This window comes from Condylura cristata, unplaced genomic scaffold, assembly GCF_000260355.1.
Source record: "Condylura cristata isolate star-nosed mole 26May11 unplaced genomic scaffold, ConCri1.0 scaffold00012, whole genome shotgun sequence".
In the NCBI taxonomy this organism is placed as follows: domain Eukaryota; kingdom Metazoa; phylum Chordata; class Mammalia; order Eulipotyphla; family Talpidae; genus Condylura; species Condylura cristata.
In genome coordinates, this window is record NW_004567113.1 from 51,076,541 (window position 1) to 51,094,976 (window position 18,436).

Below are 18,436 nucleotides of genomic sequence, written 5' to 3' on the forward strand. Positions count from 1 at the left end.
AAGGGCAGCTGCAGAGGGAGAATGGTGAGGGGCACCGGCGTTCACGCGTGGCAGCCTGTGAGCTGCCGGGAATGAGCCACCGGCAGACGGGGTGTGTGTGTGTGTGTGTGTGTGAAGTGACCGAGGGGATGAGCCCCACAGGTGAGCAGCTTGTGGAGAGCTCGTGCAACCGGATGGGCACTTAGCAGCTGAGCAAGGGAAAGCCAGCCCGAGGGGCCGGGGCTCAGCACGCTGGGGTGGGGAGACCCGGGGCCCCCGCGGCGCCTGTCACCCGTTCAGTAAAGGCTGACACAGCAGCTCGGCGTCCTAAGCTCATCACCAGCAAGATGTCATTAAGAGGTGAAAGATTCTAACAGACAAGGTTGAAAAGTTGCCATTTATTTGACAGAAACTTGTAATTTTAACAAAGGATCCAGAAATAAATGACAGACACTGATTGAAAATACTTTCACGAAGCACCAGATAATGTAGTGCTCGGTCTTCTCACCAAGAAGCCCTTTATCAAAGAATGCCTAAAACTTAATTCGTTTTGGCTTTTAGTCAAGAAATCTGAAGCTTCCTATCAGGGTTTCTGATTATCACGTTATGGTAACAGGTGAACAACCTTGAAGCTGTTTTAAAAGTCTGCTAAGCCTGTACATCCGACCATGGGGAATGCTGACCTCAAGCTGAGCCCACACAAGACCGGGAGGGAGCGGCAAGCGCGCCCCCGAGAGGGGTGATGCCGAGCTCCACGAGGGGCACAGGACAGGGAGAACCCAGCAGGGCTGTGGAAGGGACAGGAAGTCTGTGTGCGGATGTGCCAGGCACTATCAGTGCAGGCTGCAGCATGGCACACTGTGCAGTCAGGAACTGTGGGGACAGTGGGGGGGGAGGGGCTGGAGACCCGAGTGATGGCTGCAGGTGCAGGGCGCGATCTGAGACCGAACAGGAGAGGGGATGCCCCCAGGCAGTGACCGCCTGTCTCCTGACAGCGCCCAGGAAGAAGCCTGCTGGCCTGCAGGGCCGAAGGCAAGTAAAATGTGCCCCTCCAAGCACGCTGTAGAGGTAAGTTCACTGAGGGTCACCCTGCCGCCCACCCCCAGCCCCGGATCAACGCCAGCCCTCAGTAAGAACCTTCCCCAGTGGAAAGTTCTCATCAAAACAAAAGCAGTGACAGAGCAAACCAACTTCAAGACGCAGAGACAAACACAGCAAGCTCTGCCCCCTCGTCCTTCACCCTACGTCGCTGTCAGTGCAGTCTGCCTGTTAGGTAAAGGGGTTCGTGAATGCAGAAGGTACCCCAGTTTAGCAGTGCCGCTCCCGCTGCACTTGCCTCCCCCCCACAACAAAGTAAATAAACTCGCCCCAAAGTAAACAAACTCGCCCCAAGCACAAGCAAGCCTCACCTTAAGGATACTGCTGCAATAGTCTACAGTAACCTAGAACATTCTAATCCTCTTCCAACCTATTTACAAGAGCCCCTCACGCGGACTCTGGAAGCAGCACATACACTGCTGCATTAGATTCCTCCTCTTGAGGTAGTTTAAAGTCCTGAAACAGCAATTTGATGTATTTCGCCATGCACGGAGGGGCGCCAAGAAGACCTTCGCCATAGTCCTCCGACTCTCTGATCAGGTCATACAACCGAACATAACAACAGGAAACACAAAAGGCAGTTAAAAGTCATACAAAAATAAAAAAACTTAAAAACAAAATCCACAGAAAGGAATCCCTAAGTCTCAACTTCGCTGAAGACAAAAAAGTACATGGTTTTACCGAAGCTACGGGAATCTTGTCAAGTTCTCAAAGACAACAGCTTATAGAACAGGGGGCCCGGACCCACAACTCGCTGGCTCCGACCGGGCTCTCCCGCTCTCCCGCTGGTCACGCGCGCTGACCCGCGGGCGCCAGGACTCAGGTCTGCTTCATGGGCGCGGGGAGGTTGGCGGACGCCTGCTCCAGGTAGGCCAGGGAGCCCTGGGGAAGCTCCGCGGGCTTCCTGTGCTGCACACTGAGGTCCTCCAGCACCTGCTGCCAGTGCCTCAGCTTCGCCAGGTGCTTCTGCACCAGGGCATCCTTCCGCTGCAATTCATTCCTCAGCTCCGACACGTCCTAAGATCGAAGGGTAAGGTCAGCGCCAACTCATGAAAAGGAATACAGTCCCCGGTGGGCCCGAGCACTAAGATGTGATGCAAGAGGCTCAACGTAACCTCACGGAGCCCATGTCTCTGCTGGGCGCCACAATTCGAATGCCCCAAGTCAACTTTTCCAGGGGAAGGTGCTCTAACCCGGCTCCTGTTTTTAATGATTTTTATTAAGTAACACAAATTACAAAATGCAAAAGGCCCAAAAGCAAATCAGTTTCACCCCCACCCTAGGCCCCAGGCACGGTTAAGTCTCTAAGACAGTGAGAATCTGGAACACGAGTCAACCACCATTTAAAAGAATCCCAACCACTATTCTATCATAGTATAAATATTCTATTATAGTATAAAATCTATTATATTCTATTATAGAGACAAAAGCTCATCTTCCGGCAGGTTTTTTAAAAACCAGGTATAGTAAAACCTGGCTCTGAACACACCTCTCCTGTCACTCCAGTATTGTAACCAGGCCAGGGAGGACAGGAGGAACTTGACCACCGTGTTACCACTCACGACTCGGCAGCTGGATTCAACGAGCAGAGCCCTCCTGGGTGAACTCAGCAGTCTGGGGGGCAGTCACTTCAACCACCACCAGATACAAGCTCAGTGACTGTTTCTCAGGGCGCGTCGCTACCACTCCCTCCTTCACACTGAAGCCCCACTAAAGTGTCACAGTCATCTGGCCCAAACACTCCCAGACTACTCAGATCGATGAAATCCTGGCTGAGATTCAAGGAGGCCGGGACAGCACATTTACTGAGTCCTTGAATGGAGTATGACATTGCCCTCCGGGGAGTAAGGCAGAGAGAGGGGCAGTTTCTAGTTGCACCTGGCTCCTCATCTCCACCAACGCCGTCTGCACCTCGCTGCGGCCTTTTCAAGCAGTAAGACTTTTTAAGTGAAAGGCAGTGGATGAAACAAGCAGAGCAGAGCCATCCCACGCTCACACTGAGTGTAAACCCGCTGGAGCCACAGGGAAGGGGCTGTCTCACTTAAAGCGAGATGGAAACCTGCAACATTTCCTCTTCCTGGAAGTTGAGGAGAAAACCGAGTTTGTACCTCTTTGATTACTTGCTCTGGTTTTTGGACAGATAGCTGCAATCTTTTTTGTAGGAAAAAACATTCTGTCTGTCGTGCAATGTCCAGAAATTTCTGGATACACTGATCAACACCTACCAAAAAAAAAAAAAAAAAAAAAAAATCAGTGTTAAATCAGGAAGAACACTAGAATACTTAGTGCCCCATAGGGGAACAGACAGCCGTTCTGAGGGGAACTGTCTCATACACACCCGGGCTCTGGGTCTCGGCCCCTGTTCCTGACCCCTAGCCCTCAGGTGTTGCTGACAGTAAAGAGCAAATAATTCATCGTTTACCACATGAGTAAGATACAAAAGCTGTAACAACCCACAGGCCTGGAGTTCTGAAGACAGCCCAGAGGGCCAGCAATTAGCATCGTGTCACACGACATTTAAAATACGAGGCAAAGAAATGAGACGCACTCATGACGTCTGCGAAGAGGACCTGAAAGGGAACGCGTTGAGAATTTTATCGATAACACTATTCAAAAATTAGCAAAAACTTACTAAAAAAAAAAAAAAAAGTGTATGGGTCTTCTTTGACCCATAGGAAAAAAACTATGAAATGGTGGGTTATGAGTGATGTAAGATGTCAATAAACCGAACAAAGAACTGGAAGTACACAGAGAAGATCTACGTAGACCTGATTCCCCTGAGGTTCTCCTGGATATAAACCGGACTTAATTACATCTAGTGTAAAATCACTGCTTGGGGCCTTGCTAACACAAGACCATTGTCTAAAAAGGAGGAATTCTTACCAGTTCGAATTTCTTCCTGATCTGTGCCATTGACGTAGTCCTGACTCACCAGAGAGGCGAAGCAAGCCTGTGTGATCAAAACAGCACAAAAGGGAAAAAATGTCATTCACAAGTCAAGCCTTAACTTCAAGTCACTCAATGAGTTGGTAACATCTGGGTTTGCCCCTGAGATGACATCATGCCAACGAGGAAATCCGGTACGCTGGGTCTGCAGGCCTGGGACTGAGAGGCCTTGCTCCTGCCACTTGCTCCTGCAGGCCTCACTGCACACCAGGCTGGGCCTGTTCCAGGCACGACCTGTCAGTCACCACGCAGGAGTCGGTCGTCACCTCAGAGGCCATCCTTGTCTAGCCATTTCGACACAACACCCCTCCTGCTCACTCTCCTTCCCAACCCCAGCCTTAATGTTTCTGAAATGGCTGACACACGCCATTCTGTCAGTCCTTAGCCACTGTCCCCACTAGCCAGTGGAGATTCTGCCTTTCTTGTTCACTGTATTCTAGTGTAGGAATATGTTTGGCATGAAGTAGGCACTGACCGGAACCCCAAGAAAAAAGACAAGGTGGAAAGAGGTCTAAATGAAAGATGCAGAAACACAGGTCTATGTGTCAGCGAGTTCTAGGTACCTGCGACTTTCAGGAAATGCACAAGAGGGGTGGCTGGGTGGTGGGAAAAAAAGCCGAATGGGGTCTGGGAGAAGTGGGCTGAGGTGGAAGCTCCTCTGGCCAGAGTAAGAGGAGGTGGGCCTGAAGCAGGGGCCTGAACAAGCAGGGCTGGGGGGTAAACAGCGCCGTCTCATCCTAAGAGTAACAGGCCAAGACTTCCACCACCAGCCTTTCAGCAAGCATCCAAGACAGGGCTACCTCCAGGAAAGTGGGAGTCCACCACACTCACGCTCACCCACACCTTCCATTTAATGTTTAAGCACCACCCCAAAGATGGCACAAACACCTAGCTACAGCTGATTTGTCTGTTTTTTAAATCAGTTGTCTCCAAACTTCTGAACGCACAATCCATCAGTAAAAAATTTTTGCAGGCCTCCCAATACATGCACTTACAAAGTATATTCATTCACCTACCCCTCCGCGGTTATAGTCAATGTAAAACCTACATAAGCAGGATCTAAAACGTGGAAACGAGAACTCCGATTCTAGGTTAGCAAACCCTGGAAGCGTACCAAGCACTTGTTTTTACCTTGCTATTGCCTACCGCTCCCCGGCTTCCTTCCACAGGGTAAACTCCGTGGGCAGAACTCAAGATTTTGGGTCCGCTCTGCCTCCCACGTCCCCAGTCTCCTCCCTTCCTCGGCCCCTACTACCAAGTTGAGCACCGCCACTCTGAAATGTCCATTTCAGCCCCAAGGGTGCCATTACTTTAGGAGCGTTTAAGGCGAAGCCCAGCGGAAAGGAGACAGATCGGAAAGGATATGGGGAGAGGAAACAGTAGCAAAGCCAAGTGGGCGCGGGAAAGGACGCTCGTGGGTGGCGAGAAACTGGGGATCTGTACAACCGCCTGGGAAACGGGAAGGGCAAAACCGAGCGGCAACAGATCGAGTCCATGTCACTCCAGAAACATCAAGTTTACGCGTCTCCGTCAACTGACCCGAGCAGAATACCGGCCTCCGTTCAGTGCAGAGACTCAAGCTAGTGATTTGTGTCCGACGAGCCTGTTTCCTCCATCAGTAGCAGGCTGCAGAGCGCGTCGGGAGCCAAACTGAGCATGCGCAACTGGCATCTCCAGGATAAGGACGAGAAGCCCCCTTCCCGTCTCATCTTACCTCGAAAGATGACTCTAACTCGTCCACCAAAGTACTGTTTGAAGTCCTCGGGGCGCCTGGCGCGGCGTGTAGAAGGGAAGCCTGGCCCGGAAGTCCGGGCGGGGGCTGCGGAGGCCCAGGCGGCTGCCCAGAGAACATACCGCCCAGCGGAGCCGCCATGTTTAAAAAGGCGACTGGAGCGGTTCACTGCGCCTGCGCGGGAGCTGGTGCTAGAGTCACGTGACGGGTTTTGGTCACGTGACGAAGGGCGCCGCGGAAGCTTTGTTTTTATTCCTTACTCTCCCACTTGCTGGCGTGCAGACCTATTGGCTTTCCGTTGTTTTTCTTGAAAAGTGATGCTTTTGACCGAATTTTGTACAGTTGTGCGGAAAGGAGAATCGGTAACTTCGGTGGGAGAGCCCTCCTTCGGGAGTCAGGGTGCTTTGGGCTGCCCCTAAGCATTTGGAGCGAGTGTGGCCCAGGCTTTCTCCCGGCTTGGTTTTGTGTTGGTAGGAGGAAGACGCCCGTTTAATCTACAGACAGTTCAGAGCTGACTGTGCCCAGTTACTGTGGAGATAGGGGTAACACAGAAGCAGACTTCTCCTTGCTTTCTCTGGGGAGACACAACAAAAACGAGCAACGTAGCTCTACGGGCTTTTCCTAAGGCTCCATAACAGGAAGTCGCTATGTTCATGCTCTATCACTTGCCCGTTTGTTTTTTCAGAAATGAAATGATTAGTTTTTCATTACATTTAAGTTTATGTTGGTGCCGAGTTAGCACATTATCCCCGGGGCTCCGGGGGATGTGCCCCCTGTTGTGTGTGTCAAGGCGGCCAGGTGATCAGGCCGATAAAGCCATCACAGACTTGTGTTTATCTGCCTAAGATGCCACAGGGACGACCTGACCTTTCTCTGCCCTAGCACACTCCCTTGTAAGGGAGTGTCAGCATCTGGCAGCTGCAGGCAGTATGGCAAAAGAAAATCCCTACTTCCTCCTTTCCCGCCTTAATCTTCCACTCCTACTGCCTAATGGTATATAAAGGGATCGCTGGAAATAAACGAGAGACTCCTGGATGAAGAACCTCAGCATCCTGTGTTTTCTTTAACCTCATCGTCCCTCGGGGGACTCGGCTCCCATCAGCCGGACGCGGCAAGTTTACAGTTACCAACCAGCACAAATTGAGTTCCCCTCGTCCCTCGTCCGGTGTCATAGGTACTGTGTAATGCCCTGGGGATTATAGCCAACCTTCTCTGCCCTCGTGCAGTTTACTGTTGTTTTTATGGAAGAAGGACACATAAAGCGTACGTGCTGAAAAGAAAAGTGAAGTCGGGGAAAGAGATGACTCCTGATGGACTGAGATGGTGGTTAATAAGCACTATCCAAAGAGATATGGACAGGAGAGATAAGTGAAAACAAGATTTTCAACAAAGGAGCTCCTTAAGAAAACAGCTGGAGGTGTTTAAGAACTGCAGCAAGATTATTTGGGCCTGAATCGGTGAAGCAGGGGCTTTCTTTAGTCCGCCGAGCTCAGATCAAAGGTAATCTTCCCAGCTCAGTCTAAATTAGACCCACACTCCCAGGGCTTCGCCCCTTTTAGTGTTTTTTCCACAGCATTTAAATCTCTGCAGTTACCGTGTTCCTTTGTTTTAGTCCTTTCATGGACTAACTGGCCTTACACATACCCTCTCATGTACTAACTGCAATACAAGTTCCATGATATCAGGACCTGCCTCTTCTGTATTCCCAGCACTGTGCTTGGCATAAAATAGACCTAAAATAAATATTTGTTGATTGAATGAACAAAATACCAATATGAGAGGGAGGGATGCTACTCCAGCATGAGACTCAAGGCACCTTTACACTTATAAAAAGTTATGAAAAAAATCCAAACATTTGTGTTTGTTTATGTGGGGTATGTCTGCCAATACTTAGCTCTTAGAAGAGTAGGTAAAATATTTACCTATGTTAAAATGGAGCGTTAGCTTAAGATATGACTCAGATTTTAAGACTTAAATTGTTGGCAAAGTCAAAAGTGTAATGAGTGCCATCATCTTTTTTTTTTTTTTTTTTTGTAAATTCCTTTAATACCTAGGTTAATAGAGGACTGTTTCTCACACTTAACCAACTACAAGTAAGTTGCCTGAGGTCAGTAATATCTCTTGAATTCGCTTCAGAATAGGTTCCAGAATAGCTTTTGGATTTTGCCAAAAACACACTTCTTCATTTACAAAAAGAAAATGCTGCCTGGAAAGATCAGCAATGAGATAAATGTATTAGGGGGACAAATATAGTGCCTGGCACAGAATGGGTAATGTGGAGGGGAAAAGGGGGTCACATGATGTAATTCATTTAAAATTTCTCCACTGGTATGGATAACAAGGCACCCAAGTAGAGGTGGCACCAGTAAGGTAGTCACAGCATACAGAGGGTGATTCCGGAGTTTAGCATAGAAGAAGTGGACAGACGTGGAATGCGCTTAGATAAACTGCATAATTTAGGAATAATGCCAACTGTTTGGGAATGGAATGTGCAATGGCAATGGTTTTGACTTTCCTGAAACAAGAGGCCAGGGGTTCTCCCTGGTGGCGCAACAGGTTAAAGCACGGCACTATGAAGCTGGCCGCAGTGCTTCAGCACAAGTTCACAAGTTCAATCCCCAACCAGGGTGCTGGCCCACATGGGGCTCAGACCTCTCCTGTCTTGCCCACTGCTCCCCTCGGCAGTGTACTTCATCCATCTGCCTGTTCTGCTCCCCACTCTGTCTCTGGTGAGCCCTCTCACTGCCCCTGCACCTCTGACCTGTACCCCAGTTCTGTATGCATAAATGAATCTTTAAAAAAAAAAAAAAAGCTTAGGCTAACATTCCCCCAGACTTGTGATGAAAGGGCAAAGCTTACTCTACAAGGGCAGCTGAGCCGGACCGGCTGCTTGGCCGCACAGTACGCTGGGCGGCAGAGAAAGGTCCCTGAGCAGTGAGCCGGCCAGTGTTGTTTAAAGGACAGAGCACCTAGTGATAAGGTATCACCCAATCCCAGCCTGTAAATTCTCTTAAGGCTGGGGGTTACATCTTGTTTACTTTGCCATGCCAACCACTTTCTGCAATGCTTGCCACAGGCTTGGCCAGAAATAACTGCTGAACGAGTAACTCCTTTACTCCCAAATACTAACATTTCCCTTCTCTGATCTTGCAGGGTCTGAGGGCCTTTTTTGTATTTTCTCTGCTGTCATTTTCGTTTCCTTTGACACCAAACACTCCCAGGCTTCATCCAGTTCATTTTCCACTCCCGGGTCTCCGTTCTCAACCACTCACTCAGTACTGACACTCCTCAGTGGTTTGGGTTCTGTGCTGTGAGCAGATATAGTTAGACATGAGATGGGGTTCCTGTCCCCTTGCACGGGCTTATCTAGCAGTGGCTTCTTGTGCCCAAGGCGACATGTGGGTTTGCAGAAGTCAGGCTTGCAGATCCACTGGTCTGGGCTCTGACCTTTGTACTGCTTTCCAGTTGAAGGACAACAGCGACTTATGAGTTTCAGTTTCCTCATCTCTACCGTGTCAGAAACTGTCCCCACCTCCTGTCCTCTCTTCTCTTCTATCCAGGTGACAGATGCACCCAGCTATCTTAATCTAAATGTCCCCAAATCCTTGCAGTCACCATGGCTGAACTCTGGCTGATGATACAAACACAAGTGTTACGTGGGACTTGAGTGAGGCTCTTCCTGCTTCCTCTGCTCCCCTTTGTAGATTGCAACCCCACCCGCCACAGGGGATGCTGAGGGTGTCTGGGAGAACTTCTCTGAGCCTGGGTTTCTGATGCCATGGGGCTCTCCTTGAACTTTGGGTTGCCCACGTTAGCCACCCCCACCAGTGTTGTCTTCTAAATCACGACTGTTTGGGATTTGCTGCTCCCCACAGCCAGGCCTACTCCTACTCCTGGAGGCTGATGCCACCAGCTGCCGCATAGCGTGACTGAGGTCAGCCAAGGGTCTGTGTGGTACCTGGCAGACAGAGACTTGTGCAGTGACACTATTAAATTTCAAGGAAATGAGATAAACCCAAGTCCAGGGTTCTGCTGTGCCTTTTGTTCCTCACATTCTAGAGAACATGAGAGTTCTATTCTTTCATCTGGGAAAGGCCTTTGATAGAAAGCCAATTGTCAAATCCCTCCTTGGTCTTCTGAGTCACTGGAAGAAACTGAAATGTTTCCATTTCCTTCACCAGCTGCCAGTTCCGCCTGATTGCAGCTTTTCTGAGGAAGTAGCTTCTGCACAGACACCCAGGAGAACCAGAACCCGCGCACTACCCCAGCCTGCTTTGCTTAAAGCTTGTGGCATGATGCACACGCCTGTGTTCATTCCCTCCCTACAGGCTACTTTACGGGCATATCCTTCTATGTGTCAAATTATTCAAAATACCTCTACAGAACAGCTTTTTCTATCAGATATTGTCAGTCTTACAACAGGCATGCAGCCTGTTTGCGGGTGATTTGACTCGCCTGAGACAAAAATGTGAGAAATAAACCTTTGTTCTCAGTCTGCACACATGGCATTTTGTTGCTCATAGTCCCAGGGGCCACTGCCATTCCCTTTAGGGCCGTTTCTTCCGTAGTGCACAGAAATCCCATCAAGTGAGAGTGAAGGAGAGCACTTGTGTGCCTGAGAAGGCCGGGCCTGAGGGTGGACTGCCGGGGCTACCATCTCTGCTCCCCACTTACTAGCAGGGGCATCACTGGCATGTCATGACCCCTCTTGCACCTCGTTCTCCTGCACCGTGGAGGATGCTTAGCACATCTGGTTATTGTGAGAATCAATCACTGCTTAGTTTCTGGCAGAGGTGAGTGCCCAGGGATCCCGCTGTTACTCAATCATGGGAACCCCCAAAGTGATTATTAACACCGAGCAAACCTGTGTCACTGTGCCCTGATTTAATTACAACCCAACAAAGAGACAGGTTATCCTAGTTGTGGGTTTACAGTGCCATGTAAGTAAATGCCAGAGAGCATGAAAAGTTGGATTTATTGTTCCTGAAATTACACAGTAACTTTTTGTTTCTTTCATGTTCTTAGCATCACAAACATGAAATACAGTTTTGTTCGATTAAAAACATACTCTGGAAAGTGACCAGGTTTTAAAAATCACTCATCACATAGAAATCTTCACAAGCTTTGTCAAGGAAGGTTATTAGCTTTATCCCGATACATTGCTGCATAAAATGAAAAAGACAGAATCAAGGAGTATAAATTTCATTTTGCTCTACATTTTAAAATATCACCCTTCTTTGTTTCTTTTCAACGATTTCACCCATTCATTTGAAACTATTTTGAAGTTCAGCTGTCCGAGCTGAGACAGAAGCAGGCGTTTCCCAGCTACGCACTGTTCTGGCTGAGACGCATCAGGAACTCCACCAGCGTCCTGGTGGGCCTGCCCGTCATGCCTTTCCGCAGGTACGGGACCTCGTCCTTGTTGGTCATCACCCCGGCGATGTCTAAATGCGCCCACTTAGGGTGAGTCACAAATTCCTTCAGGAACGCTGCTGCCGTACAAGCACCTGCAGATCTGAGAGAAAGGTAAGCTGGTTACTTCACCCCAGGCGACCATGTGCCCGATGTGGCATGAAGGTTCCCCAGTTCCTGCCGAGCAGGTGCTAAAGACAGAGTATAAGTCAAGCTTTTGAAGCCTATGAAGAAGTTACCCGGATGCAAGCACCCCGTGCATTTCTTTTCAGACCTACTTTAATACGGAACCACAGTTTCCCTGTGGTGTCGAATTCTCATGTTGTCCATCTCTTTCCCTACCATTTGCATAGAACTACCTTTAATTTTGAAAACATACAACATCTTGACAACCAGTTGGGAAATACTTTGAAAATAAAATTCATGAGAAATCGGTGCTCACAAGTACGATCTCAAAAGGAAATGGTCAAAGCTTTTGTAAGAGAGGATAATGGTCGTTTTGGCTACCAGCAGGATTATGAAAAGCTGCACGTACACATACCTGTATTTCCCTATGTTGTTGACATCAGCAAGCTGGCAGTCTACGACCTGCCTTGTGTAATGTTCAAAGAGAGGCATCCTCCAAACGCGGTCCCCCGTCTCAATGCTGGCCTACAGGGGAAGAGGCGCGGAGTTCTGGGTAAGGCCACAATCACGTCCCCAGTGGCTCCCTCATCATTTTTGGAATTTCTGCTGAGCACCAATTTAGTATCTGGGACACCGACAGACAGCCTGGGCCCACAGGAAGGCTGACAGAGACGACTTTCATACACCGTCAGAGGGAACGCCCAGAAGCATTGACAAAAGCAGCTGCTTTGAAACACGAGTAGACAACAGAGGAGCCAGCAGAGGCTGAATGTGGCCGCCTCCGGGAAGACTGAAGACTGCTGTTAACTAACGTGCGGGCACATGTCACTTTGAGTTTTTAAAAGAGGTTGGAATTAAAGTCAAAATGCAGTGTGTGCTCTGACAGAGAGGGAGTGGGGTACATGGCCGTCCAGCCTGAGGACGACCACAGGGCTGAGTATCAGGGTCAGCCGGGTCGGAGGCGCGGGGGGACACTTCCAAATGTGAGACAACAGAGGCGAAGGGGGAACAGTAAGGGGAAAAGAAGTTTAAGGCTTTAAACCATCAGTTTTTTAACCTTAGGAAATTCCGAGCACCCTGAATTGAGTTTATAGCCTTTCATTCAAAGGCAAATCTACAACATAACGGTCACATTAACACAGGAGTTGAAGAAATACCCTGCTCCAAGAGATGACTTAATCATCAACTCTGTGATTCAGTTTCTAGGTATTATTCCTACCTCAAAGAGTTTGTCCCACAGCCAGGATGAATTGGTGAAGACCCCAGTGGCAGCAGACCCCAAAGCTATGTCCATGGCACCTGCAAGACAATCCCTCAGGTAAGGGTTCAGGCTCTGCTACTTGGCGGGAAGCTGTAGCCTGTGTCTCCCTCATTTTCAAACACAGATAGGCTTAGGAAATCTTTCCTGTATGTATGTAATATATATATAAAAGCTGTGTAGGTATGTAATATATATACAAGCTAGAATTTACTGTCAGTTATGAATGAAAATGCAACAAATGGAAATTACCAAATATCTCATTTTTAGTATTTCCTTTGAAAAAAACAAGCAGGCAACAATTTACTAATATCTGCACAATGAGGCACCTCTAATTTTTCTATATTTTCATAACATCTCAGAAAGTTTCCACTGCAAGACTTTGATACCTTTTTTTAAAAAAAGTGTTCAAGAAGTAACAAGTTTTGGTGAGGATGTGGAAAACAAGAAGCCCTTAGATGCTGTTGGAGGAAATGTACATTAGTGAAGGTTCCTCAAACACTTAAAAATAGGACTACCAAGTGATTCAGCAATTCCGCTTCTGGGTATTTATTAATATCCAGAGGAAACAAAAACAGGAGCTTAAAAGACACCTGTACCCTCACAATCACTGTCGCACTATTTACAATAGCCTGGTCACAGAAACCACCTGATTGCGCCCTGATGGACGAGTGAATAAATGGGACACATGTAGGCACACGCACACAGCGACACTCGCAAAGGAATACTATTCAGTCATAAAAAGGAGATCTTGCCATCTGTGACACCATGGAGCGTGTGACACTAGTGAATTCAGATAGACCAAGAGAGACGCTGTATGATCTTGCTTATAAGTGGCACCTCAATGAACGAGTGAAAACCCAACCCAACTTGCAGCTACTCTGTACAGTCACAGGAGCAGATATCTTAGCCGATCTCACCACAAGAAAAGAATGATCTAGCTCAGCCTGGGATGGATGTCACCTAGACTTCCAAGGTCATTTCACAGTATAGGCAAATAGGAAACGTATTTACAACTGGAAAAATGAAATGTTAGTTATAAGGTCTCTTAATTTATCATCTTTCATTTTCATTTCCTCCTCTGACAAAGTTGTTTCCCATTGACTAATTTCTCTTAATCAACACATCTTTTAAAATCAAATTAAAAGCCAGGTTTCCAAGTTCTCTAGGGCAAGCTCAGAGAGCTAAGTGCAGCCGCCTCTGGTTGTGGCCTGGCCTGGATCTGGCCGTTTTGTTTGTTACTAACCGCTTGACCCAGCTGAAGGTGTAAGGCCGGGAGCAGGGATCGCGTCTAATTCCTAAGCGTGTGCAGCAGATCCTTGAGTAACTTACTCTAGGGTCTATTTTCATTATAGTCATTCGCTTAAAGTTACAGTTTCAAAAAACATCCTGGTGGTGCTGAGTGAGACAGCACTGTGGCCCTCAGCTGGGGGGGGGGGGGGGGGCGCCATCCAGCGGAACTGCCAGAGGCTTCCCGAGGTCACACTGCGACCAGTCACCCAAGGCTCATACTGGCCCTCCATCCGCCCTGCGCCCTTCCCTTGACTTCACACGAGCTGCCTGGTAAGACCCCAACCCTGGCGCAGGCTGGCAGGCACTCTTCTGCGAGCCTGTGCCTTCTAACAGTCTATCCACAGCGTCCCCTGTCCTTCCATCCAGGGGATTAGTCAGTCACACAGGAAGGCACCCATGGAAGCACCCCCCTCACTCGCAGGTTTACGGCTAAATTCTGTACATCCCTCGGCCTCGGATCCACCCTTACAGCTGACATCTCATTTTGTTAACGTCGGTTAATCTCATGACCACATACGGTGTCACAATGAGGCAGTGATGCTTTCTGTAAGTTAACAGTAAGAACTTGCCAGCAGTTGACAGATTCGGACAAGTCATGATTTTAAAGTGGTGGCCTGATCCCTGTGTGACATTGGGGTACTTGGGAGCTCTACAAGTTAACTGTTCCTTCTGATTAGCTCTGAAAGCTCTGCGCCCTGCCTCCAGCGCAGCTGCCGTGACCGTCCACCATCTGGCCTGCAGAACAGTCCCAAACACTTTACCGGACAATTTCTAGTATACCCAAAAGCAAAGAGAACAGAATGAATGCACATGTATGCCCCCCCAGACAGAACCAAGAATTACTGACATGGGCACATCTATTTCACGATACCCCCACACCCAGTGGGTGATTTTGAAGCCAGGTACAGATCTTGTCACATTGGGCCTAACACACACACACTGACGGCCCACGAGACTCACAACCACACCGGCTCGGCAGGCCACGCTGGCTGCCAGCCTCCTGGCCCTTCTCCAGGCCACCACTCTCAGGGCACAGACACAACCTTATGGTCCCAGGCTCACCTTCCCTGCTCTTCAGTAGCTTCCTGCTGCACTTGGCTCAAGACAGAACCCCAGAGTGGCATGCCAAGGTTGGCCGGCACCTGGCCCTTCCGCCCTGTCGTCTTGGGAGGCCCCGCCTGGGCCCCAAGTGCCTGCGGCCCCCTCACTGGGAAGCTCCCCTCCCTCAACTCCCAGGGCGGCCGCCTCTGCAGACTCAGCTCCAGCAACGCTGTTGGGCCCCTGCGCCCTGAACTCCGGAACCCTCCACCGCCCAGGCTCTCCGGGTCACCCGCGCCACCCCTGCAGGCCCAGCCCCAGCATTCACTGGGCACCGCTGGACACCAGGCCCGCGGGACATTGTCCACTTCCATCCAGGACTCTCACACTTTACTTTCCAAGTCAGTACCTTTCCCCGACTTGTCGCTCATCTTCCAGACGTTCCCAGAGGCACAAATACGCACCTCTGAAAATGGAGAGCAGTCGCGGGCCTGAAAGGCCATGTCCCTCACGACCTGGTGGCTCTATGGCACAGGCCCTCTCAGTGTCTGCCAGGCCAGGCACGGCAGCTGGCATCCGCTCACTGCCTCACCCGGCCCTCCTTCCCAGAGGTGGTGACCAAGGCCCTGTTCAAAGCCAAGCGCTATGAAGAAGCAGGATGTTTTACAACCAGGTTTTCTATCTCTGAAGACGGCATCCCTGCTCCCTCCTCCCTCCTGGGGGTGGCAATGGGCCACAGCCTGGACCCTGCGTGAGGGCCCAGCAGGCAGGCTCGCCGCAGGCGCCCCTCAGCCACCTTGTGCCCTCCTTCCCACATGCTGTCTCAAGCTGGGGGGGAAAGGAGGGTGCGTGCTGGGAGTCCTCACTTAAAGAAGAATGATCACCCCCATCTTACCACTGTTCCCCCAGAACCCACCTCACCTTCCAGTAACGACTCAACGGAGACAAGAGACGGTGGAGACACTGTAATCCAGCTTACATGGAGCTTAGACATGAACTTGGCAAACAAACCTGAGATCTATTTGTCAGACCCACAAAAAGGGGAAAACGAGCCCTTTTCTGCTACAACTAAAGCTCGTGTAACAAGGGGAGGAGCTAAGACCCAAGGATAAAGGGTTTGATTTTTCATTTTAAAAGAGGCAGAGACAGAATGAGGTCCAGGAGAACTGTGGGTGGCAGGGGGGGGCACCCTTGTGCGCAGGAAGGCCGGGCGCTGGCTCCCCGCGGGATTCACCCCTCCCCGACACGCCGGTGCCAGGCTGGCTTCCCACAGGTTTCCCAGAACCTCCCCCAGTCTCACAAGTGTGCGAGGCAAACAGCCGTGTCCCCATGATGCTCAAGGGGTTCAAGTGCCGTGCCCAAGGCCGTCAGGCTCTGTGGGGTCACCCCAGACTGGCCCCACACCGACACCTGTTACCTGAGGGTCTTGCCCCACTGCCCCTCCCACCCAGCTCAGAAGCACTGAGTAAAAGTTCGAGAGACCCAGCGGCGTCAGACACTATGATGCATAAAGCCGCTGCTCGGGGGACTCCACCCAGCTCCGCCGCACAGAGCAAACCTCGCAGAAAACGCCTTTGAGCCTTCCTCGCTGTGCCTCTGGACGGGCAGATCGGACTCACCTGTTACCACCTTTTTAAAAAGGTACAGCCTGGAACGTCTCCAAACAACCCAATACCCAGAACGGCTCAGCAAATAGGGACAAGGCTGTTTGCCCGGTGAAAGATGTCTGAACGCACAGGGAGCGAGCCACATCCCCGAAACCGCCCGGGCCTCCGTGCAGACAGAGCAGGGCGGGCTGCCACCCACCTGTCAGGGTGGCGGCGTTGATGATGAGCTTGGGGTTGAAGGTGTGCGCGTAACACAGCGCGTCGGCCAGGATGAGCCGCCCCTCGGCGTCCGTGTTGTCCACCTGCAGGGAGGAAGCCGGCAGGAGAGGTCAACGAGGCGCGGGCCACGGGCACCAGCACCCACCCGCGGTGGTGGCTGGTGACCACAGTGCAGCCAGCAGGTGCCAGGCACACCTGAAACCCGCAGGGCCTCAGCCAGCATCGCTTGGGGGAAAATCAAAACTAAATGAAAACACTAAAGGACTTGTGCAGCATCTGAAGTCGAGTATCAAAATCTAACTTGCCGGCACCTGAACTCTGGGAACAGGTTCTGAGATTGCCGCCTTCTGCCCATCACGGAGGGCGACTCCCACGCCCGGGCCACCAACAGACGCTGCTGGTCACGGGCCGGCCGTGGGCAGCTCGCTACGTGCGCACAGCAGAGCCGGAACAGGGCCAGGGCTAGGTTCACTCTGCAGAGCCGGCGGTTTAATGATGCCCGGTGCAGGGGGCACACTGATGACGTCGGGGGCTACGACACACAGAAACGCCTGGCCCAGTTTGCAGCAAGGGGATTAGTCAGGGTTTCTGAAGCCAAGGGCTGCTCTAAGGAAGCTACGGCTAAGTGGCGGCCTGCACGTCCAGGCGAGAACACTCGCGACGCTACACTCCGGGGCGCCGCCGACTGCGTGCCCGCTCCGGCCCCGGGAGAGCCCACACTCGGGACGCGGCTTTCCACCTGAGCCCTAGACAGGAAAAGCAGCTCTAGCTTCTCTGGCGGGCTCTGCAGGGCTGGCTGCAAGTTCGCGGTGATTTGCACACGGGATGCAGGGAGGCGGAGGAATAGTCAGGCGGGAAAAGCATGCTCAAGTCCCCGTGAGGAAATAGTTCTTGACAGGCATGCAGTGCTCGCCCTGCGAGCCGCCGCCTCCCAAGGACCAACCTGTATGGTCTTCCCGTTCCGGGCTCTCACGACATCCCCGGGCTTGTTGGCCTTCCCGCTGGGCATGTTTTCACAAAGAGGGGCCAAACCTTTGGACAAGGAGAAATGAGGAGATGAGGAACGCTCCAACATGCACCCCGGGGCAGGCCCCCAGCAGCGGGGTCCCAGACCATGGCCCGTAGCCTTCCCCACGGTCAGCCTGATGCGATGGCTCCTCAGGTCGCTGCTGGGGGAACCTCACACCATCAGCCTGACCTCCAGAACTGGCAGCGTTATGGGGTGTCGGGCAGGGCAGTCGTGTTCCCGACCTCAGGGACGCGGCAAGCACTGTGACCCCCACTGGCGGCTGGACTTGAGACACTGAACTGCGTCTGTGCGCACGTGTGGAATGAGCATTTCAGGTCACTGCGAGGTCTGAATTAGGCCCCCGTATCCATCCTTGGAAATGATGGATTTTTATTATCACAGAACGTCCTTGATTTTTAGGAAACAGGAGCGAGTGTTTGTGTTGGGGGGAACTGTCATTACGTCTGAAACTCCTAAATAGTTCAGTAAAAACAGACTATGGCTAAAGTGGGGGGTGGGGTGCGGGGAGTGCCTGGGGTGGCCGTGGACGAGAGGGCGAGAGGCTCAACCTCAGCCCTGCCCCAAGCGTGGCTGCCCCCCCTGTGTCCCACGCGTCCCGCACGGAGCGGTGCCCGGCACCCGCGTCTTCCTGCCCCAGGCCCTCTGGCGTCCCGGCATTTCATCAGCACGTCCCTCTGAGGCCGCCCCAAAGGAGCCAG

The 18,436-nt window shown here is 51.1% G+C and overlaps 2 protein-coding genes across 2 annotated transcripts in view; both read right to left on the reverse strand.

Moving 5' to 3' along the window:
* Nucleotides 1–357: 357 nt before the first annotated feature.
* MED28 (mediator complex subunit 28) lies at nt 358–5,910 on the reverse strand. Its single transcript, XM_004681389.2, has 4 exons — nt 5,738–5,910; nt 3,961–4,027; nt 3,186–3,298; nt 358–2,094 (listed from the first exon to the last, which is right to left on the reverse strand). The coding sequence occupies exons 1-4, from the start codon at nt 5,894–5,896 to the stop codon at nt 1,897–1,899; spliced, it is 537 nt and encodes a 178-aa protein (XP_004681446.1). The 5' UTR covers nt 5,897–5,910; the 3' UTR covers nt 358–1,896.
* Nucleotides 5,911–10,692: 4,782 nt separating this feature from the next.
* The window catches only part of LAP3 (leucine aminopeptidase 3), an 18,354-nt gene continuing 10,610 nt past the window's right edge, over nt 10,693–18,436 (reverse strand). The window contains exons 9-13 of the mRNA XM_004681390.2: nt 17,652–17,740; nt 16,689–16,791; nt 12,513–12,592; nt 11,709–11,818; nt 10,693–11,270 (exon numbers count right to left, since the gene is read on the reverse strand). Of these exons, the coding sequence (XP_004681447.1) occupies nt 11,081–11,270; nt 11,709–11,818; nt 12,513–12,592; nt 16,689–16,791; nt 17,652–17,740 (572 nt within the window). The 3' untranslated portion in view covers nt 10,693–11,080. The remainder of the gene's footprint in view (nt 11,271–11,708; nt 11,819–12,512; nt 12,593–16,688; nt 16,792–17,651; nt 17,741–18,436) is intronic.